At 39.6% G+C, this 24,256-nt stretch overlaps 1 protein-coding gene across 1 annotated transcript in view; it reads right to left on the bottom strand.

Moving 5' to 3' along the window:
- Positions 1-24,256, bottom strand: part of LOC136872297 (A disintegrin and metalloproteinase with thrombospondin motifs adt-1) — a 142,720-nt gene that overhangs the window by 40,443 nt on the left and 78,021 nt on the right. Inside the window, exons 9-11 of the mRNA XM_068227419.1 lie at positions 18,689-18,831; positions 13,916-14,109; positions 983-1,164 (exon numbers count right to left, since the gene is read on the bottom strand). Coding sequence (XP_068083520.1) covers positions 983-1,164; positions 13,916-14,109; positions 18,689-18,831 — 519 coding nt within the window. The remainder of the gene's footprint in view (positions 1-982; positions 1,165-13,915; positions 14,110-18,688; positions 18,832-24,256) is intronic.

Genomic DNA, 24,256 nt, shown 5'->3' with positions numbered 1-24,256 from the left:
GCAGTAATTAAAACTGAGAGGACTTTTCCTACTTGTAAAACTCACAACCTGACTTTTAACCCCGTTTATCAACATACCATTGCCCACCGTCCATCTCACAACATTTTCGAGGTCACGTTGCAGTTGCTCACAATCTTCATGACACACCACACATTCTGAACAGAGTCCAAAAGTCACTACTACACCGTTGTGAACTGCACATCGAAGTAAGAAGTGTGGGGCATATTTAACATGTACTGTAATCAAACCATTGGGTGTATTGTTTCTTCATGCAGTATTTCATTCCATTTACAACATTGTGAGTGAAGGAATACATTCCTTGACTAACAAATGTGTCTTAATTCCAGTTTGTTCTTGTACTGTGTGTGCAGTTAAGGCTGTTTAATATTCAAACTGTGGATACTGCCTGTAAGAGACAAGCACAATCCTGTGCGAGTCGAACGAGGAAACTTGTGCGCACACGCATAGCATTATCTCTGTCTCCATCATACACCCCACTTTCCCTCCCTCCCCTTCTCTTCCCTGAAGCACAGCAGTGGCTTGTGCTCTGGCACAGCAAATACGGCGAGTTCGTCAGTTTGAATCGAGCACCCAGAAGTAAAAAAGTAACCTCATTTTCTCAAAAAACACAGTTTTTTTCACCAGTCCGATTGGACCATCGTTCTTAACCTAACACGAAGAGCATCCCTGATTTATTTACTTTTTATTGGTGTAGTTCCGATACAACCTGTATATTAAATTTTAATAGATACACAAAAGTACAGTCTGATATTTCACCACAGACTTTCTAACTGATTCCATATGAAGCATTTCAAAGATAAAAAGCTAGTTTGCAGTCTTTTATTCACAAACTGAGGATGGATAAACATATTCACACCACAGTCTAATTTAGAATAAATTATTTTTATCAAAGGATTCTTTTTTCAAAGTTATATTCATGTAACAAGAATGCTGCATGCAGCCTCTAGTTTTCTCTACTTACGATCAGAGCTTATTCTCTGAAGACCTGTGCCAAGCAGTTCAGAGTCGATCTCCCGAGCTCGAAGACAAATCTCATCTGCAAAGTCTCGTATTGTGGTCCTCTGTACGTTACCACACAGTTCAGCATTGCAGGTTCGGAATCTCCTGTCACTTCCTTGACATGTGAGACCACCATTCTCTGGTCTGTAAAATTGAAAGAAGCACTACTGTATTACTTAACCAAGTCATATTTACATTGTTTTAATCCAATAATCCTCTGCAAATAACCTCAGCCATTGTGGGTAGGGTTAACTTCCAATAAGTAACCAGGGGAACCTGACCCCAACTGAGCACGTCCCCAGGTGGTGGATAGGGGGCCCCTACAGTATGTAAGGCTGGTTGAAATACCCAATACAAACCCGTGGACCAACAGGTAGCCCAGTTCCTGGGGGCTTTACAGTACCGGGACACTCTCTCTCCAGGGGTCATAAATATGGAGGGTCATTGTCCTGTGTTATGGGTGAAGGCCTGATGGCATCTATGGTGGAGAAAATGTGCTTTGGTATAGTGGAGATGGCAGAAGATGCAGTCCAGGTACTGGGGATTAATACAAGTACAAAATCGCCCAACAATTAAGCAGGCGGAAGAGGAACCAATATAATAACCCTGGTTCCCAACGGCTGTGTTAGCGGAAGATGCTATGCCAGACAAACTGGCTACAAAGGTGCAACTCAAATTTTGTGGAGTCTACGGCAGTTTGTTGCAGTTCCGGTGCTTGATCCTGCATTTCTCATGCTATATGTGCCGCGGTGAATGGCTCTGGAATCATAGTGTGTGGGCCACTTCCTGGCAAGTTGTAGTCCACCTTAAACAAAGTCACGTCAATGGCAATTTCACTTGGTATTCAAAAATCCAACAGTAATGGAATAAGAATGGTGGAAGCAGGCTTTGTGTAAAACTGGGAGCTTCTAGTCTGGACCTGCACATTGGTGATAGATGTGTGATGGTCACCTTCCTGAGACCTTGTGCCTATTCACGGATCCAATCCTGCATCTATGACTGGGCAGGCCTATTTAGGATCACTGCTGCCCTCCGTGAAGGGATAAGGCCCTAGAAAATGTGGGCTTAACATCGGTAGTCACATTCAAACCCGTCTGTGAAACCGCATTCAGAGGGTCGCCCCAATTCATGCAGACGAAATGAATTGAAAATGAAGAACACAATTTTAACTGTAGGCACGTGGAATGTCAGAACGCTATTTGACCTGAAGGACAATAATAGGTCTGAAAGGAGGACAGCTCTTATTACCCATGAGCTAACAAGGCTAAACATTGACATCGCTGCTCTGAGTGAAACAAGACTATCAGATGAAGGACAAATCAGTGAAGCAAGTAGTGGACATACCATCTTTTGGAAAGGAAAGGAGGAAGGAGGAAATCGTATTCATGATGTTGCCTAATTACAGGCGTTTTAAGATTTTTTAAATATGTTCAATTAGAAAACAAGTTTTTTAATATTACCATAGATGCAAATTGTAATTTAAGTACCTTTATACACACGATATCACTAAAATCCCCCCTCCACCCCAAAAAATTCAAGCACTTTAAGCAATAGTTATAAGTTCCCATGGGAAAGTAACTTAAGATTTTGATGTACTGTACCGGTTATGACCTGTACATGCATATTTTTTTGAGAGTTGATCGTATTTTATCACCACGTGTATTACTCCGTGCAAGCCTGGTTTGTTTACATTCAGCAAGACGAGCGAGCAAGCTGAGAACAGCTGTATGCGTGATGTAGCCGCAGGGGCCAGTTAGATCACCCGCCTGTCATGCCATGTGCAGCTAGCCTGAACTTGTATGTTCCAGATTCAAGCGTCACACCTTCCGGAACATTCGATGGAGAAAAAATTTAAAACTCCTATAATAATTGGGGTAGCGACTTGATCAACATGTCTATAGCCTGATATCTCAGTCAGTCAGTGACAGTCGAGTAGTCAACGTGGCCCTACTCGCTGCCAGTATCGTCGGAAGCTATCTTCGTGTGGTTATAGTCTCACTGAGGAACTCTGAATTTTTCTAAGTCTTTATAAACGAGACTCGTAATATTTACATGTGTTGAGAAACTCTGAATTTTTCTAAGTCTTTATAAATGGGACTTGCAATATTTACGAGTGTTGAACTCTAAATTTTCGCCAATAAGACTTGTAATATTTACCAGTGTTGGACTTTAACTTTTCGCCAGTGATTATTCAAAGACTTGTCATATTTACCAGTGTTGGACTTTAATTTTTTCGCCAGTGATTATTCAAAGACTTGTCATATTTAGCAGTGGTGGACTCTAACTTTTCGCCAGTGATTATTCAAAGACTTGTAATATTCACGAGTGATGAACTCTAAATTTATTCGAAGTTTCCATGAGCCTAGACTTGTGATCTTTGCCAGTGATTACTTAAAGACTTGTAATTTTTTTTCATTGATGAACTACAACATTATTGAAAGTCTTCATGACCACGGACTTGTCACTTCCATGAGTGTTAAAGAGTGGATTCTTGAAAGTCTTTATGAACATTGTCTCGTGATTTTTACTAGTGGTGAGAAAACTCATTACTGAAGGTTTTCATGAACTTTGACTTATTCTGCGAGTGACGAAGAGCACATTTTCGGAGTTTGCATGGATTCTACCAACCTCATTGTACTTGGGTAATGTGACTACCCTCAACATCGTCAGGAACCAGCGGAGGTCATCATGAGCATCGGGAACTTGAGGCGTATTACGTGCAACCAACCTGGATGGTCCGTCCGCATCTTGACGGAGTACTTGGGCATCTTCTGGAACGTGTTCCGGCCGGTGCAGCCTGGTGAGCTGGAGACCCGGGCCATTTAAAGGACAATGTGGAAGACAACCCCTATCTACCATGAGGTGATGTGCAATTTAACATGCATTACATGAATAAACTCTTATCAAATCAGATTCAAATTTTTCTTGTAGATAGGACCCTGCCTCCTGTACCAAGCCCTAGCTATTATTCATCCAGTTTAGCCCTGAGAACTATTCCATGCTTGCTCTTTTACTGGTACAGTACTTACTGGTCAAATTGTTTCATCTAAGCTATTTAAAGACAGCTGAAGATGACCACTAAGCAGTCGAAACATGTCCTGTATATGATAATGTTTTTATAATTCTGCCAAAAGGCAAGAAATAAAGTATTGATTAGGTGGTGTTTTAAATTAATTTGTTTAATAATTTGTTGACATTCTAAGACACTGGAAAGAGCACTTCAGTTTACTTTTAAACCGCAGTTCCACTGCTGCTGAAAATTTTCTTCAGCATGTTCCACAACATCCTATGCAACCTTGGATGTCAATGCCACCAACCTTTCATGAATATAACAAAGCTCTTCTCAGCCTCAAACCTTGAAAGGCTCCTGGACTGGACAATATTCCTCTAGAACTCACTCTTAAAGGAGGCCTACCTCTCAAAACAAGGCTCTTCTCTCTGATCCTAAGGATATGGGAAACCGAATACGTACCTGCCAACATGAAGAACTCTATCATAGTCACAATCTTCAGAAAGGGCGTTCGAAGCATTTGTGATAACTACCATGGCATATCCCTGCTGTCTATAGTAGGTAAAATATTTGCCAGGATCCTGTGAAGTCAGCTTCAAACTCTATCTGAAAAGTTACTCCCCGAATCGCAGTGTGGGTTTCGCACATCCAGGAGGACCACTGAAATGATCTTCTGTGCAAGACAGTTGCAGGAAAAATGCAGAGAACAACAGAAACCCTTGTTCTTGGTGTTTTATGACCTGGAAAAGTTCTTTGATACTATTCCTCAAGATGCTATGTGGATGGCATTAAGGCAGATTGGCTGCCTGAACATTTTGTTGGACTCGTCCGGGCTCTTCATGATGATATGGTTGGTCAGGTTCTCTATCAAACAACATGTCAGAAGAATTTCCTATTAATATTGGACTAAAGCAAGGTTGTGTGCTTGCACCTACACTGTTTGCCTTGTACCTGACAGCTATGCATTATGGGACATCTGGCAACAATGCAGGTGTAGAAATTAGTTACAGATTTGATGTAGGTATTTTTAATCAGTCAAGACTCCGCTCTAAAAGACTTACCCATCTCACCCGGGTTACTAAACTGCAATATGCAGATGGCAATGCTACTCCAGTTCATTCTTCAGAGGACTTGCAATTGTCAGTCAATTGCTTTAAGACTGCTTATGACCATTTTGGCCTGTCTATCAACATTCAGAAAACTAAGATTTTAGCACAACCTGCTTCAGGAACTAGTTTGCCAGACTTCAACATTACCATTTCAGATACATCCCTGGAACAAGTAGACTTCTTTCCCTACCTTGGGAGTATTCTCTTGCCTTGTTGTGCCTTGGAGATGGATGTAGAAAATAGAATACTAGCTGCTCATTGTGCTTTTGGACGTCTATCCCGCAAATTCTTTTCTAATAAAAACCTAAATATATCCACTAATCTGATGGTGTACCACTTTATTGTATGGATGTGAAACATGGACCCTTTAAACAACAAGCAGCAAGCAGCAGCAGAAACATGGACTCTATACTGCTGTAACGTCAAGAAATTGGAACGTTTTCACCAGCAGAAGCTTAGGATCATCATGAATATCAAATGGGAGGATTATGTCTCCAAAGTTGTAGTACCTGAAAGGGCACAGATGAACAGTATAGAAGCTTCCATCTTCAGTCACCAGCTTAGATGGTTTGGTCATGTCCAACGCATCGATGACAATAAGCTACCCTGACAGATACTATACAGTAAACTCAGTTCTGGCAGGAAGCCATGTGGTGCACCTCTCAAACACTACAAGGATCAGCTCAAGAAAACCTTGAAGTGCACAAACATCGACCCCAGTAATTGGCACACACTTGCTGAAGCTTGCCCCTTGCAGGCACGCAATCACATCCACTGCTGTACTGCAGTTTGAAACTGAGCGTTAAAGACTGCAAACAGAGGCTTGTCTTAGAAGAAAACTCGGACAAACTCAACCATGTCCACCCCCTTCTTTCAGGTGTGCCAAATGTGTCACATGTTCTGTGAAAGAATTGGCCTGATGAGTCATCAACGTCATTTACACAAAACGGACTGTACATGAATTGTAAGTGAAAACACACACTCGGATACGACTAGTGGCCGACAACAAATCCAATAATAATGGCGTATGGCGTCCGGAGAGGCCTCATACAGGTATTTTGAATCGATGCCTATATGTGACCTAAGTGCCTGTGAGGATGGGGCCTTACCTTGGATGAATTCCAATGCTAAAAGCAGCACACATGCCCAGTCCCTGAGCTAGAGGAATTAACCAATTAAGGTTAAAATCCCCTGCCCAGCTGTGAATTGAACTCAGGACCCCTTGGGCCAAACATCAATAAAGTACAGATATATTAGGGAACAGAGTCTTGTTTCATCTTGTTTCTGGCTGTCCAGTTTAGGGCTGGTAAACTGCCTTGTTTATGTTGGGTTGGATTGAGTCTTGTGCACTGAAGTACTGTAGGTGTTTCGAGTCCATCACTGATCCAGTAATTCTGTAGATGGTACACTTTTCCGTCAGGTATATTTTGATTCTAGATGTGCAGCTAAGCAATCGTGTCCTGTTTTCCAATCTGTAGATCGCCACTGCTTCTTTCCTGGGATTACTTTCATTTTTATCCCATAGGTTATTTATTTGTTTCCATTTCTTCATTGTAGTAAGTTGGATAGTTTCTTTCTTCCATTTTTCATTGGTTTTATCTTCTTGTTTGATTATCTTTTTGTTTGAGTTAGCTGCCAAAGGTTTGGATCTGTGTCATGGAAATATGTTTTGTTATTGATGTTCATTTGTAATAAGTGTGTTAAATAATTAAGTGCACAATTTGTTATCAGCTGGAAATTTGTTTATATTCTTATCAGCCCTCTTCCATAGAAAGGAACTGAGTCCACTGATGCATTTTCTATCTTAATGGTAGTACAGTACTGTATAAATATGAGGAGTATTTAAAGTACGTGCAAGTTTAGTTGGGTGTTGGCCTTACGAAGAAGTGGGAACAGATGAAGGAGAGGAGTGCTGCATCAGTGATCATTTCTGCAGCAAAAAAGTTAAACAACTGGAAAAAGTAGTAAATCAAGCTCACTTTGAGCAATATTTACTTCATACATACGTGCTTATCTTATACATATTATAAATTAAAAGAAAAAGAAATAGAAATGGGAAGAAATTGATGCAAATGTTAGGAAGTGTGGTGCTGTAGATATTTGTGTCTGTCTTGCATACATTTTACAGCCTTGAGAATTATTTGCAGTAACATAACAAAATGCATGTAGGGAATTATAACAAAGTGCCGTAATATTTTATTTCATATGTTAAATATTAAACCCCTAAAACAACCAACAAATCAGAATATTGGACATAATCCAAAGTGAATTACTTCTAATAAATGATGCCATACTGTAGCCAATGTTTACAAAAATGAAGCATTTCTACCAACTTGACAATCTCACACTTCACTCTGCTATGAAACTTTTTCAAAGGTAAGCAGTATCTTGTTCTGTATATTTGTTGAGCAAGAGCATCAACTGGCAGTTTTCATTTTCAAAGTCACAGCATTCTGCCACTTTGGTTCTTATTTTTCTACCTTCGCTGTCCATGGCTGTATGCGTACCCTTCCAAGGAGGAGTTCGGAGTTCATGAGCTACACTTACTAGCAGAGAAATTGAGTGTTCCCTGGAAGGTATAGTTGCCCACACCGAGGTACGTTCTATTTAGTTGTCCTTATATGGCAACAGGACATGGCTTGCTGTGTCTCTCAGCCTGGGACATAATGTATCTGTCCAGTGGTCACATTAATTGTAATGTCATAATGTATGGACTATATTTTGTCTGGTGGTCCTGTTACTATTTTGTGAAGCGCCTCTGAATGTGCAGGCTCTGCCAGTCAATGCAGTAGCCATGCACACTAAATTGTGAATTGCGCCACTCGCCACTGGTGTCAGGATTATTATAAATAAGCTATAAATTTAATTTTTGTACCATATGGAAGTGGAGTTATAAGAAATAAATTGACAAGAGGGTTACACCTTTTCAATACAATATATCAAGTAAACAATATTACATCAGTCTTGGGACTAGCTTCAGCCACTTAATGGCCATCTTCAGCCAAATAAAAATTAAACAGATTGTGTGATAACTAAACTAAACCATATGTGTACCAGACAGAAACAATTTGATTATTATATATATCTTATTGTTATAATTATTCCTGCAACTGTAAACAAGGAGCTACTGAAGATAGTACAGGTATATGCTCCACAGACAGGATGTAGCATGGAAGAAAAGGATTTCTTCAATGAACTGGAAACACATAGTGTTGGAGGTGTGATCATGATAATGGGAGATCTGAATGCCCATGTGGGAACTGATAGAATGGGATACCGGTACGAGAATGTTCTGGCCCTATATGGGTATGGCGATAGAAATGAAGATGGAGAGAAACTGTTGGACTATTTTTTTTTTTTTTGCTATGGGCTTTACATCGCACCGACACAGAATGGTCTTATGGCGACGATGGGATAGGAAAGACCTAGGAGTTGGAAGGAAGCGGCCGTGGCCTTAATTAAGGTACAGCCCCAGCATTTGCCTGGTGTGAAAATGGGAAACCACGGAAAACCATTTTCAGGGCTGCCGATAGTGGGATTCGAACCTACTATCTCCCGGATGCAAGCTCACAGCCGCGTGCCTCTACGCGCACGGCCAACTCGCCCGCTAAAGGACTTTATTTAAATCAGAAATAACCTGATAATAAAGAACACATGGTTTATGAAGAGGATTAGCCATACGATCAGCTGATATAGTTGGGATGGACAGTATGGAACACTCATCGATTTTATAATAACAGACCAAGAATGGGGAAGATAAGTCATGGATACGAAGATAATCTCCAGTGAAAGTATGGAAGGTGGTAATAGATTATTAATTGTGAAATTAATAAAACAAGTAAAAATCCCAAAAATTGTATTGAAGAAAAAACCAAAGATCAGCATTTGGGAATTGAAGGAGGAGGATAAAAGTATGACATTCCAAGATTAGATAAAAAGGAAGTTGCCTAACATGAATATACAAAGTGGAGAAGAAAGTGGGACAATTTAAGACAGATATTTGTGGAAGCAGCAACTGAGGTATGCGGGAAAACAAAAGCAAAGGTGGGCAGACAAAATAGAAAAGAAATAAAGGAAAGGAACAAGGTGGAGAAAGAAATTGATAAGGAAAAGCAAAAAACGTATCAGAGGGATGAGAATAAGCTAGAAAGGTTACATGTGGAATACAAAAGATTGAAACTACAAGTAAAGAGGAGTATGAAGGAAGAAAAGGAGAAATGTTGGGGAGATTTTACGAACAAAATTGAGCAAGATAATCGAGGAAATCAGAAACTATTATACAGAGTAATAAAATCGAAAAGAATAAATCAAGAAAAAATCAAGGTATTAGAGAGAGAAGATGGATCCATAGTACATGATAAAAATGGTCTTCAAAAGGTGATGGCAAAATATTTTAAAAAAACTCTATAATGAGGATGATTGCTCAGAGGAAAAAGGAGATAAGGAAATGGAAATAACAGATGGAGAAAAAGAAGAGAACCCGATAACATGGTTGGAACTTGAAAGGGCAGTGAAAGCAATGACCAAGGTAAAGCAAGTGGAAAAGATGAATTAAATGCTGATATGATTAAGGCAGCAGGAAGCAGTGAACTAGAGTGGCTACACCGAGCCCTCAATACCATGTGGAAGGATGAAAGGATACCTGAAGACTGGCAACAAGGAAGCATTGTACCATTGTTCAAAAAAGGAAATAGGAAGAAATGTGAAAATAATAGAGGTATAACCCTCTTATCACATGGGCTAAACATAATGGAGTAAGTCATAGACAAAAGGCTGAGGAATGTAGTAGAAACACAGTTAGAGGAAGAACAATATCAATCAATCAATACTGATCTGCATTTAGTGCAGTCGCCCAGGTGGCAGATTCCCTATCTGTTGCTTTCCTAGCCTTTTCCGAAATGATTTCAAAGAAATTGGAAATTTATTGAACATCTCCCTTGGTAAGTTATTCCAATCCCTAACTCCCCTTCCTATAAATGAATATTTGCCCCAGTTTGTCCTCTTGAATTCCAACTTTATCTTCATATTGTGATCTTTCCTACTTTTATAGACGCCATTCAAACCTATTCGTCCACTAATGTCATTCCACGCCATCTCTCCGCTGACAGCTCGGAACATACCACTTATTACATAAAATCAGCTTCATGGTCCGTATCGCACTTCAATAGATTCACAATTAAGTATTTATTTATTTTCCACCTAGTCGATACAATGATTGCTTAAGGCAATTTTTAATGGTCAAAAGTGGTGCATGTTTCGTATATTATCAACATCTTCAGCCACATAACACTGTTTAGATGAAAAATATATAAAATTGACAAAGTAATGCTAATGTTAATTTTAAGGACACTTCCTCTAAAGCAGCTCTTCTTCTTTCTCTCAATTCTTCCCAACCCAAACATTGCAACATTTTTGTAACGCTACTCTTTTGTCGGAAATCACCCAGAACAAATCGAGCTGCTTTTCTTTGGATTTTTTCCAGTTCTTGAATCAGGTAATCCTGGTGAGGGTCCCATACACTGGAACCATACTCTAGTTGGGGTCTTACCAGAGACTTATATGTACTCTCCTTTACATCCTTACTACAACCCCTAAACACCCTCATAACCATGTGCAGAGATCGGTACCCTTTATTTACAATCCCATTTATGTGATTACCCCAGTGAAGATCTTTCCTTATATTAACACCTAGATACTTACAATGATCCCTAAAAGGAACTTTCACCCCATGGCTTTAGACCAAACAGATCAACAATAGACTTGACATTTACAGTGCGAACGATAATGAAGAAGCACCTGGAAAGGAACAAGGAAATCATCTTTGTATTTTTGGATTTGGTAAGCGCTTATGATAAAGTTAAGAGAAAACATGTATGGGAATGCCTACTGAAAGGGAATATACCAAAATCATTAATTAACAAGGTAAAAATGTTGTATCATGAAAGTAAAAGCAGTGAACAAGTGGGGAGTGGTGACTCTGAAACATTTTATAGAAAAAAAAAGGTCTCAAGCAAGGAAGTGCACTGTCACCATTATGGTTTATTATATTGATGGATGTAATCATAGAATGTGTAAAACAGAGTATCAGTAGTGATGAAGTGGATGCTTTGGTATTTGCAGATGATTTGGTGATTTGGGCAAAGGGAAAAAAGGATGTACCGGTACAAAGGAGACTGGACATTTGGAATGAAAATCTGAAGTAGTTTGGAATGTTAATTAGTAAAACGAAAACTGTAGTCATGTACTGTGGAAAAGAGAAAAAGCGAAGCCAAGTGAACATAGACGGAGAACAGTTAGAGAATGTAGAACAGTTTACATATCTGGATAGCATTATTAATGGAAGTAATGAAATCAACCCTGAAATTAATAACAGACAAAGTAAAGGTACGACATTTTATCATCAAGTGGGATGACAAAGTACCCAAGAGAACAAAATTAACATTATATAAACAGTATTTCATACCAATTGTAACATACGGACTAGAAATGCTGGTAACTAATAAGAGATGAGATAGTAAGATCCAAACAGTAAAAATCAAATTTTTAAGAACATTGGTTAAAAAGACAAGAAGAGATAGAATCCAAAATATTAAAATCAGAAAAGAGCTAAATATAGAACTGTTAGTACAGAACATACAAAAAGCAAGACTGAGATGGTTCGGACATGTAAAAAGAATGGGAAAGGAAAGGGTAGCAAGAAGGGAATTAGAAAGAGAAGTTAAGGGAAAGAGACCAGTTGGAAGACCGATAAGAAGGTGAATAGATCAGATTTGGAAGGACATTAGAGAAGCTGGATTGGATGTGGCGGAAGTAATGGAGCAGGAAAAGTGGAAGGACAGAAAGGAGTGGAGGAGGCTTGTTAACCGCACCCGAGCGACTGGAGTGGGACATTGATGATGATGATGATGATGATGATGATGATGATGATTCCTGCAATATTGCTTTTGTCTGGTATACATATGTTTTATCATAACATAATCTGTTTAATTTTTATTTGGCTGAAGATGGCACTAAGTGGCTGAAACTAGTCCCAAGACTGATGTAACGTTATTAATTTGATATACTGTATTGAAAAGGTGGACACTCTTGTCGATTTATTTCTTATATTACTGGTGTGAAGAGGTCACTTCTTGTTGGGAGAAAATATTTTTATGTTTATTTTTATTCCTACACTGACTTACATGGTGAGTCATATAACTTCCTTTATCTTGCATTATTGACAGTAAGTGAGCTTATTCATGGCCGTGGAAAGGGCCATTGGGTGGTTCTCTCAGTAAGAGTGTCAGGCACTCCCGTTTGGAACGACCTCTTCCAAGCATGTGGCAATGGAAATTTTTAAGGCTGAAACATATGTATTGTCATTGTCTGAATCATGTAACATGTTGTCCTTGGAAAATGTAAGATGGTACATCCTCTGTTCATCTGTGAGTTTTGGTCTCCTAGTTGCTTACAGGGATTTTGACCCTACCTTATTCATGTGTCTCAAGGCCATCCTCAAGCTGCTGGGAAAACACATGGCTTGGCATAGTTTCATGTTGGTCATGTATGGATTTGAATGGGCCTCTGCGAACAAGCGATTGTCCTGTTCCCTGTTAAATACCCACCACGAACCTGAGCCACCACAAGGGCTTACATATCTTGATTCTCAAAAATGTCTTATCCAACACATTGCCACACACTGTGGTATGCCGCAGCATCACCCTGCCTATGTTGCACTTTCCTTTTCAACAAGAGCAACTACCTTCTCATGGAAGTGAGGTCCTTGGTGTATCATAGCTGTTAGTGGAATGACCTACCTGTGTGTAATAAGTATGGTGCGGGTATCCTGCAATCTGATTGGTTTGCCTGCTGTTACTGCTGGTGGAGTGAAAAACACATCCCAAGCAATTTTGAACCAGCCCCCTTCCCAGTGTGAACCTGAGCCCGTACCAACGGGCTACAGAGCTTCACGAACAAGCATGCATAACACACCTATTAGTCTGCTGTTACCTTCTATCTCACTCGTATTTAAGGCTATTTACAGGAAACAGTCCTGTTTAATTGCTTTCCAAACTTGTAGATACTCCATTTAAGATGGTAACTTCTATACAAGTAATGTTTTATTGCCCCTGAATATTGAACTAGTAACCATAACATCATGGTCGCATGTGATAGTGCTCGTCACTGTAAGTTGGACTTAAGATTTTTCAGTGCGTTCATTTTCTTTGTCGACACGTGTACATAAGATGAGGTTGGTGTTGTATCACCTATAGGTAGTGTTTATATAATTCTCTAAATCAGTTCAAAAGAGCTAAGGAAAACAAGCTATTATCACCAGAATATAACTCTCTAGCATGTTCCGAAAGTTTTGTAGTAAAGCCACAAGATATTGAGGTGGTCAAAGTGCATTTCACAATTCAGTGATATGAAATTGACTGAAACCTACTGAGTGGTGACTAGGGAGCCAAGTGTTCAAGCTTCAATAGCTATATTTTATATATACAAAATATATTCATTTAATCTCCCATAATTACTCATAATACAGATCTTTCCGACCATATCAAAACTTTAAAAGGTAAACTTAATACCTTTCAACAAAGAATTATTCAATTATATTCCCCTCCCAGGTAAGAAGGAATGAATTAAAAACCATACATCAATTAATGAATATGCCTATCTGTGTCATCTGGAATAATGTGTCTCAACGAATGTGGAAGACCTCATTATATTGTAATACTGTAGTTATTTACTTACAGTTAAAATTATCTTAACTTTTTAAGTTACATGCCTGATGTACCTTGGGTTATTGCAGCGTCGTGTTGCCACCATGATGCCTGTACTACCAGCATGTAAACGTCCATCATCACCGTAGAGACAACCTGAAGCACAGTCTGAAAATGGAGACCAGTCACTCCATGCTCCATCCACTCTTACATAGCCTGCTTCAAGGGAAGAGAGACCTCGCGTTATGCATCTCCCACTACGACACCACTGAAACACATACCATCGATATTCACTTGATAGTCCATAAGACTGAATATTAATCAGTTTTGCTCTTCAATACCACTTTTCATGGGGTTGGTAGATCACCCAATCAACATGAAACTATACTCAGGGCTTAAGGCCAACTACCCTTCCTGCTACCTCAAATCAGTTCTATTGAAAATCCTACCTAAATTTTCTGGGGTTTTAACCCAGAACATTCCATCTGGGAGCTGAGTGGCTAGACTACTGCACTGAAAAGCTAACTTCTCAACAACAACAGTGAATAATTAATACCGAGCTCGATAGCTGCAGTCGCTTAAATGCGGCCAGTATCCAGTAATCGGGAGATAGTGGGTTCGAGCCCCACTGTCGGCAGCCCTGAAGATGGTTTTCCGTGGTTTCCCATTTTCACACCAGGCAAATGCCGGGGCTGTACCTTAATTGAGGCCACGGCCGCTTCCTTCCAATTCCTGGGCCTTCCCAATCCCATCGTCGCCATAAGACATATCTGTTTCAGTGCGACGTAAAGCAAATAGCAAAATGAATAATTAATATTTGCTATTGGTTTTGCATTGCACCAGTGCAGATAGGTCCTTATGGCAATGATGGGATAGAACATAGCTAGGCCTGGAAAGAGCATCTGTGGCTTTAATAGAAATATATTTATTTAAAGTTAATTACAAGTAGGACCAGAGGTCCCTTTGGCTGTAACTAACTGCCACTTTAACTTAAATATATCAATTATTATACAAAATCTAATAAAAAGAATACATAAAAAGTGTAAGATACATTTTCGTAAGCATCTAGCAGATTACAATATTACTTTTACCATTTTATAAACAAAGACTACACTAACAAGGAAGAGAAGACATAAGAGAAACCTAAGAATTTTAATGCCAAGGATGAATTAAGAATAAAACTGAGCATTTAAAATGTATCTAGGAGATTATGATATTTCATACTATTTAATTAATTTGGTGAAAATTCACTTCATTGCTTAATCAGTGGAAAGGTAGCAGTATTTAAGACTTTTTTATGAGTTCTGACACTACTTTGCTGCATTTCATATAGTTTAAGGTCATTGTATAATTGAGAGGGAGTGACAATGAACAACTTACTGCACTTTACCGTATGATGCTGTGGAACCAGAAGGGTGTTAGTTGTAAACCTATTGTCCCGATCGTGCACTTGACTCATCTGAGCAAAGGACTTGGTCAAATATGAGGGAGCATTAGATTTTAAAATTCTCAGCAGTAAGCAAGCAGCTGAGTACAATCGTCCATCTCTGAGTTTCAACCACTCTGCAGCTTTGTAATAAGATGTTACATGACAGTCTTTACGAATATTGAAGACGAATCGCACACAGGCATTCTGAACTCTCTGGAGTTTGATATTATATTTCTCTGAGATATCGCTGTAAATGACAGTGCTGTAATCTAAAATAGGAAATATCATAGTTTGGATCAACATATTTCTCACCTAAAAAGGAAGATACGGCAAGTTTCGTCGAAACTGATGCAATATACCAGACACTTTCTTGACCAAATGCTTGGCATGGAAAGTCCAGGAGAGAGTGTTATCCATTATAATACTGTACCTAAATTTTGAACTCATTCCTGATACTTAACTACAGAGCTGTTTACAATTACTGGAGGAATGTTCCTGTTGAAAAGATTTGATAAATTTCTTAATTAAGGTACAGCCCCAGTATTAACCTGGTGTGAGAATGAGAAATCTTGGAAAACCATTTTCATACCTGCTGACAATGGAATTCATACCCACAATCTTCCAAATTCAATCTCACAACTGTGTGAACCAATCTCACTTGGTAAAAATAGTAATCTTATAAATAAAATAATATTGTCTGTACATGGTTTAGAACCATGTAATTTGAGTTGTCTTCATGTTTCATGCATTTGGGTATCCAAAACTGATGTTAACTAAATTTCTGTCTATTATGCTGATGGGGCAAATTTTGTTTGGTTTTTACAAGAAAATGCCTAAACTGATTTTGATGAAACGTTTCCATTATTACCTAGAGCTGTAAGGAGGTTTATAGTAATATTAAATTGCCATGGAGGTCATGTTAGGCCCCTTTAAACAGCAAGCATCGTCATCATCATCATCTTCAAATTGCCATTGACCATCTTGAAAAAAAAATTGTGGAAATTGCAAAACCTAATTTTATCTGTTTAGACAGGGACTTTATTTGCTTTGCAAGAAAACAGCTGAACATATTTTGATGAATATTTTAAGTGAAAAGATAAAGAAGTTTGAGGCTATCTTAAATGGTCATCCATTATTTGAAAGATTTAAAACTTTAAATTTAAGATGGCAGCTTAAAAGTTCAGATTTCTTATTTTTGACCAATTTCTGTGAAATTCGGTATCAGTAAGTATTTTTGGATGAAGAGTTTGTACTTATTTTTTGATACCTTTAAAAACTAAAATGCTAAAAATAATCAATCAACATGGCACCTAAAAATACAATTCTTTTAGTTATTTGGTCAGTTTTGGAGAAACTTGATATTTACATGTATTTTTGGCTACTGCACTCAAATGTGCTAATAGTTTGATGGTATTTTAAACTTTTAAGACCGGGCGAGTTGGCCGTGCGCGTAGAGGCGCGCGACTGTGAGCTTGCATCCGGAAGATAGTAGGTTCGAATCCCACTATCGGCAGCCCTGAAAATGGTTTTCCGTGGTTTCCCATTTTCACACCAGGCAAATGCTGGGGCTGTACCTTAATTAAGGCCACGGCCGCTTCCTTCCAACTCCTAGGCCTTTCCTATCCCATCGTCGCCATAAGACCTATCTGTGTCGGTGCGACGTAAAGCCCCTAGCAAAAAAAAAAAAAAACTTTTAAGGTCAACTTAAAATTCAATATGAGGCCCAAAAATTAACTTAGAAAATTTATCTTTTTCATTGAAGACATTTCAGTTGCACTTATTCTGGAAAGACCTAAACAGACATATACCATCAATAAGACTTTATACACTATTTTAATTTTTTTTGCTAATTGCTTTACATAGCACCGATACAGATAGGTCTTATGGCAATGACAGGATAGGAAAGGCTTAGGAGTTGGAAGGAAGCAGCCATGGCCTTAATTAAACAGCCCTGGCATTTGCCTGGTGTGAAAATGGGAAACCACGGAAAACCATCTTCAGGGTTGGTGACAGTGGGATTCAAACCCACTATCTCCCGGATGCAAGCTCACAGCCGCGTGCCTCTGACCGCATGGCCAGCTTGCCCGGTATTTTAAAATTCTTCTTTTAAAAATTGAAACTGTTAGTCATGATTTGTGGCAGAAAATCCAGTTAGCAACAGTTGACTGTGTATCAGTGCAGGTGCTGTCTTAGATGGCAGCTCTCCACTCATTCAATCACTTGATCTGAGCCAAGTCAAGGTAGCATGAAAAGAAGGGTGCAAGTGAGTAGCTGAGTCTTCTCCTCCCAATTATCATGCTTGCACAGGACATCACTCCTCTACTTCAGTACTGTTCATGGTTCCATCATGTCCATTATCGTGTTCCATTCTGTCTTGCTGTACAGTATTATGCTGTCTTTCACTTAATTTTTTTATTATTGAAAACGCACACATGCCGCACAATAAGAAATCATTATATTACATTTACATTACGTTTCTTTGCTATAAGCTACGATGGATTTCTGTCTATTCCTGCATTTTATAATATGGTATCTATCACAGAGTTCCAAGCATAACTCACACACACATGCGTCGTTTGGTTCATGATATAATTTGTTGCGACACACCTTGTGGTGAAAACCATGGATCGCCAGTCTCGTCGTCACGTGTTGCATAGCATGATTAGCTTCCATCCAGGTCCTGTCTTGCATAGCAGATGTTGCATAGAAGTCCTTTGGTATGTTGTTTTTCTTCTCATTCAGATCTTATATAAGCTGTTTAAAGCTGGTACTAGCTGGAAGTATGAGCTTACATCTCAGATCCTCTTTCAGTTAAGATACATTAAGATTTTATTGTTACCATTGACACTTTCATGGCCTGTACTTGTATAAGTTACATGATATATTAAAGTATGAAGGCTTTCACGGCCGTCCTCTCACGAGAGGAGTGGACCACGGCATAACAGCCCGGAAGAATTTTATTATATTACATGATATAGGTTTTTTGGGCTTATGCCATGTCAAGAAAATAAGGTGAAATTCTTTACGTTTTGCACTCCTAGCCATTTCGTATCCCATCATTGCCATCTATCTGTATCAGTGCAATATAAAGCCAATTGTAAATAAATTGTAAGATGAAGGAGAGCCATATTTGATTGAACGGATGAAGAGAGAAAGTCGCCGCAGAAACAAAGTCTGTTGGACAGATCTCACCTTAATAGGAATAACCACAATATCTCTCATTCTTAAATAGCACAACTAAGATATAAGAGGAATATCTTCCAGAAACTTAGCATGTAAATCATAAATTGTCCCCCTAAGTTTATGAAAAAAAAAAAAAAATAGTAAATGAAGGTGAGTCAAGAAGGTCTTTGTCCATAACATTATGGTTAACAAAGCTGATAGTGTATACTAAATTTAGTGAACTTAATGGTCATACTTTATGAGGTCCACAGAGTGTTCCTTCCAATGCAGGGTGTGAGGTCCATGTGTAACGGTCTCGCTGACAATGAAGATCACGACAAATGTCATCCAGTGGCTGCTTGGGAGAATGGACACTGCCGCGCCCATATTTCAGAACACCTGTGAAAATAATGCAAATTCAACATTACCAATATATAATTCTAAGACAGTTATTGCAATTTCAGTTGTGTTGGTGTTTGATACCAATACAGTGAATCCTTGGATAGTGAGCAATTTGTCCATAAGTGTTTTGCAAGATGAGCAAATATTTGAAATGTATTGTAACTTGATAAAGAATTAACAAATTTGACCATTTTTGGTCCATATTGATTGTTACAGTCATATAACACAATGGTTTATTAGTGGGTCTGCCCTTTCAATATTTACTTTTCTCACTAAAATATAGTTAATCTATATTATCTGTACATGTTTCAAGAAATTTATACCATTCTTTTCACCAGTGATGTCAAAAATCTGTAAAACATCCTTACTTTCTAGCACCCAAGACCAGTAGCGTAGCCAGGATTTCAGTTTGGGGGGGGCCCATTTATTTTGATAGGTGACCAAACTTCCAGAGTTTAGGTGGTATAGAATACCTAAAAAGGAAATGAGTGTCCTTGGATCCAAGTAAGAGTGGTGGATATATGCGGATTCCGGAAGCTAATAGTGATCATCATCATCATCATCATCATCATCATCATCATCATCATCATCATCATCTTATTATTATTATTATTATTATTATTATTATTATTCCGTTTTTCCTACATCTGTGGGGTCACGGGTGCGAACTGTGTCGCACATGTGAATTTGGCCCTGTTTTACGGCCGGATGCTCTTCCCGACGACAACCCTATGTGGAGCGATGTAATCACTGTTGTGTCTCTTTGGTGCTTGGTAGTGTAGTATGTTGTCTGAATATGAAGAGGAAAATGTTGGGACAAACACCAAGTCCCCAAGCCAGAATATAAATACGGTAATTTTATTATAATAATGGTCATGTGATAAGCTATAAAGAAGTGACATTTTATACGATTAATGCGGCAAAGAAACACACACATACACGTCGAATAAAGGTTTCTCGCCCTTCTCCATGGCTAGATGTTGAAACCAAGAGAATGATGGCCCACCGTGACTCGTTATTTCGACATTATAAACAAACCTTAGATAACACAGACTTCGAATCTTACTGCATCTTAAGATATCGCACAAAGCAGTTAATCAGAAATTTTAAAAAATGTGCATATTTCCGGAATTTAGCTAACAACTTTAATTCCAGTCGCGCATGGGACCAATTTAGAGCTCTGGGAATAGGAAAACATCAACAGAGCCAGACAACTCCTGCCATTCTACTTGACGAACTGAACGATTACTCTAGTAGAATAAATATTCAACCTACCCCAATTAACTGCACCGAATCACCGCCCTCCCCTCCAGCCAATCCACCATTCACATTTCACAGTGTCACAGAAAATCAGGTTAAAAAGGCTTTGTACTCGATTAAATCAAAGGCCACGCGTGTAGATGATAATCCTATTACTTTTATACATAACATTATTGGTGCTGTCCTGCCTATACTGACGCACATACTGAACTACTGTTTTCTAAAAGGAATTTTCCTTACTGTCTGGAAAACAGACAGTATTGAATATTACACTGGTACCTAAGAGTTTAGACCCACAATCTCTCTCTGACATTCGTCATGTGTTCATACTCCCTGCGCTTTCTAAAGCCTTTGAACGTTTAGTATATGAACAAGTTCTGGAATACCTAAATAAAAATGCTCCTTTGAACCCTTTGCAATCTGGATTTAAGAGGGGTCACAGTACCGCGACAGCACTTTTGAAGGTAAGAAGAAATGCTATAGAGAAACGACTGCTCACTAAACTTATAATTCTTGACTTCAGTAGCACCTTTGACACTATAGAAATTCCGATTATGATAAAGTAAATGGAACTGCTAAATTTCGACCTGGCTGCGCTTAAGTTTCTTAGTTATTATTTGAGTAACCATCAACAGCGTGTAACAGTAAACGACAAGGCCTCTAAATGGAAAATGAAACTTAGTGGTGCCCCGCAGGGCAGTATTCCAGGGCCCTTACTTTTCTGTATTTATATCAATGACATGCCATCCGTAACAGGAAATAACATATCGACACTGCAAGACAAGATATTAACAATGACCTCTGATGACTCAGTATATATTCACAACGAAATTCTCTTGTACTAAACTCCACAAAATTTCAGGCAATCGTAATTGGACCACGAAAATTACTGAGCTGCTCAAACAATATCGCAATCCCGCCTATCCTACTGAATGGGAACATTATTCCCCGCAGTAAACCGGTTAAAAATCTTGGCTTAATTATGAATGAAACACTTGATTGTTCTGGTCACACGAAAGAAATATGTAAAAAAGACTTTTGGAGTGCTTCACCCTCTTAAACGGCAGAGGGATATATTTCCATTTGAGCTAAAGGCAAAACTAATACAGACACTCATTCCCCCTATTCTTGATTACTGTTACGTTGTATTAGTTGATATGATGAGAGAAGAAACACTTAAACTTCAACGAGCACTGAGATTTATTTACAAAATCGGGTACGATGTTCATACCACCCCATACTATCAGGCTGTCTCATGGCTGAAGCCTGATAAACATCGGCAGCTACACACTTTAACGATGGTGTTTAGGAGTGTTAGCTGAAAGTCAGCCACTGTATATTTCTTCTAAATTCACCCTTTTATCATCATTTCACAACTTAAATACACGTTCTAGATCCTATCTTTCTATTCCACTGCACCGCACAAATACAATTAATAGATTATTTGTGGTGATCGGCGTCACATTATGAAATTCCCTGTCAGCTCAGGTCAGAGAAACTAGCTCTTTATTAAGATTTAAAGTCACCTGCCGAGACGTCCGACTCGTTGGCTGAATGGTCAGCGTACTGGCCTTCGGTTCAGAGGGTCTCGGGTTCGATTCCCGGCCGGGTCAGAGATTTTAACCTTCATTGGTTAATTCCAGTGGCCCGGGGGCTGGGTGTTTGTGCTGTCCCCAACATCCCTGCAACTCACACACCACACACAACACTATTCTCCACCACAATAACACGCAGTTACCTACACATGGCAGATGCCGCCCACCCTCATCAGAGGGTCTGCCTTACAAGGGCTGCACTCGGCTAGAAATAGCCACACGAAATTAAATTAAACCTGCCGAGACTACCTGCTGAGGACAGCTGACTGAATGGTTGAAGTGTGAATGTGTGCGTGCCTGAGGATGTCATTTTTAAGAGTTTTTAATATTGAAATGAAATGGCGTATGGCTTTTAGTGCCAGGAGTGTCCGAGGTCATGTTAGGCTCGCCAGGTGCAGGTATTTTTATTTGACACCAGTAGGCGACCTGCGCGTCGGGATGAGAATGTAATGATGTTGAAGACGACACATACACCCCGCCCCCGTGCTAGCGAAATTAACCAATGATGGTTAAAATTCCCGACCCTGCTGGGAATCGAACTCAGGACCCCTGTGACCAAAGGCCAACTCGCTAACCATTTAGCCACGCAGCCGCACTTGTCAATATTAATTAGTTTTAATATTAATTTAGTTAGTAATGTATTTAAATTTCTTTGTAAAACTATTAATTTATGTAGTTTTAACTGTTTTACGTATCTCAGTATTTTATTTAAGATTTTGATTAGTATGTGGTTAAGTATACGAGAGGGCCTCGAGCCCTAACTTCGCCACTGTAAAAAAAGGCACTAATAAATAAATAAATAAATAAATCAATAAATAAATATAGAATGTAAGGGGTATGTGTATAAATATTTTGTTGGTAAAGAAAAATATATGTCACAACATATGCTAGGGAGTGTTTACCTTGTCCTATTAGTTTCCCTAGTGGTTAGGGCAGCGCAGCTGTGAGCTTGCATCCGGGAGTCAATGGATTCGAACCCTTCTGTCGGCAGCCCTGAAAATGGTTTCCCGTGGTTTCCCATTTTCACACCAGGCAAATGCTGGGGCTGTACGTTAATTAAGGCCACGGCCGCTTCCTTCCCACTCCTACGCCTTTCCTATCCCACCGTCACCATAAGGCCTGTCAGTGTCGTTCCGACGTAAAGCAAATTGTTAATTCGTTTCCCTCGCAAGCCTGGGGTGCAGAATATAATAGCATTAAGTTACAGTTTTATGACGCTAATATTCGTATGTATAATTTTTATTAACGTGCCAGAAACCAACGACGTGGAGCTGTTGCCATTTCAACACCGTTTTGAGGGCCACCGACTAAAGTCGGGATTTGAACCTGCGAACTCGGACTCAGAAGGACAGCGACTCAACCAACTGAACCACATGAAAAGGAGGCGTTTGTGATTATTGTTATAAATAGATTCAGTTAGTATGTTTACACAGGTTTTATGAAGAGCATTTATTAAGGCGTACGTTTTCCAACTGTCCTAAATGCACGAGACCGGACGGAAGAACTAGCTGGAAGCGAAAGAGCCTTGCAGGGGTGTCGCTTCCTTCTCTGTACACTTTTCCAAACCAAACTCCATGGCGTAACAGCCCCGAAGGGCCATCGCCTACCAAGCGACCGCTGTTCAGCCCGAAGTCCTGCAAATTATGAGGTGTCCTGTGGTCAGCACGACGAGTCCTCTCCGCCGTTATTCTAGGCTTTCTAGACCGGGGCCGTTATCTCACCGTCAGATAGCTCCTCAATTATAAGCTCGTGGGCTGAGTGTACCTCGAACCAGTCCTCAGATCCAGGTAAAAACCCTGACCTGGCCGGGAATCGAACCCGGGGCCTCCGGTAAGAGGCAGGCAAGCTACCCCTACACCGCGGGGTCGGCTTGTTACTTTCAGGTCACCTTATTTTAGAATTAGACTTAAGGCATCCTGCATTCGATGCCCGCCACTGACAGAGTTAAGAAAGGCATGGGATCGGGAAGATACAGCCTTGTTTGTGGGTGCAATAGAGTTGGCCATGAGTCTCCCGTGATCGAAATATCTACGACCTGGCAGGTAGTCACCTTTACGGGGCGTCGTACCAAAGTGGTTCTTTTTTTTTAGAAGAAAAATTAAATGAAGATTCTACTTCCTCACAAACGAAGAACGATATTATCAATTTTACGAACAGTTTCAATAATGGAGCCGGTTTAGAGTACAGAAGCTATGATTTCGAATGTTGGATATAATTACATGGTAACAACCAAAACCATCAATATCTACAGAAGATCCGTCACCGCACTCGGTAGGACCGGCTTTCTTTTCATATCCACCGGGCGAGTTGGCCGTGCGGTTAAGGGCGCACAGCTGTGTGCTTGCATCCGCTTCGAACCCCACTGTCGGCAGCCCTAAAGATGGTTTTCCGTGGTTTCCCATTTTCACACCTTAATGACAGCTGATGGCGGAGCTGTTGAGGATCCAACCAGTCTTAGGGCTGAAGACTGAACATACAACATACAATTAAGGCTACGGCCGCTTCCTTCCCACACCTAACCCTTTACTTTCCCATCGTTGCCATAAGACCTACGGTGCGACGTAAAG

This window comes from Anabrus simplex, chromosome 4 (genome assembly GCF_040414725.1).
Source record: "Anabrus simplex isolate iqAnaSimp1 chromosome 4, ASM4041472v1, whole genome shotgun sequence".
NCBI classification, from domain to species: Eukaryota; Metazoa; Arthropoda; class Insecta; order Orthoptera; family Tettigoniidae; genus Anabrus; species Anabrus simplex.
Note: the sequence above shows the minus strand (reverse complement) of the source record. Positions and strands in the feature narration are given on the sequence as shown.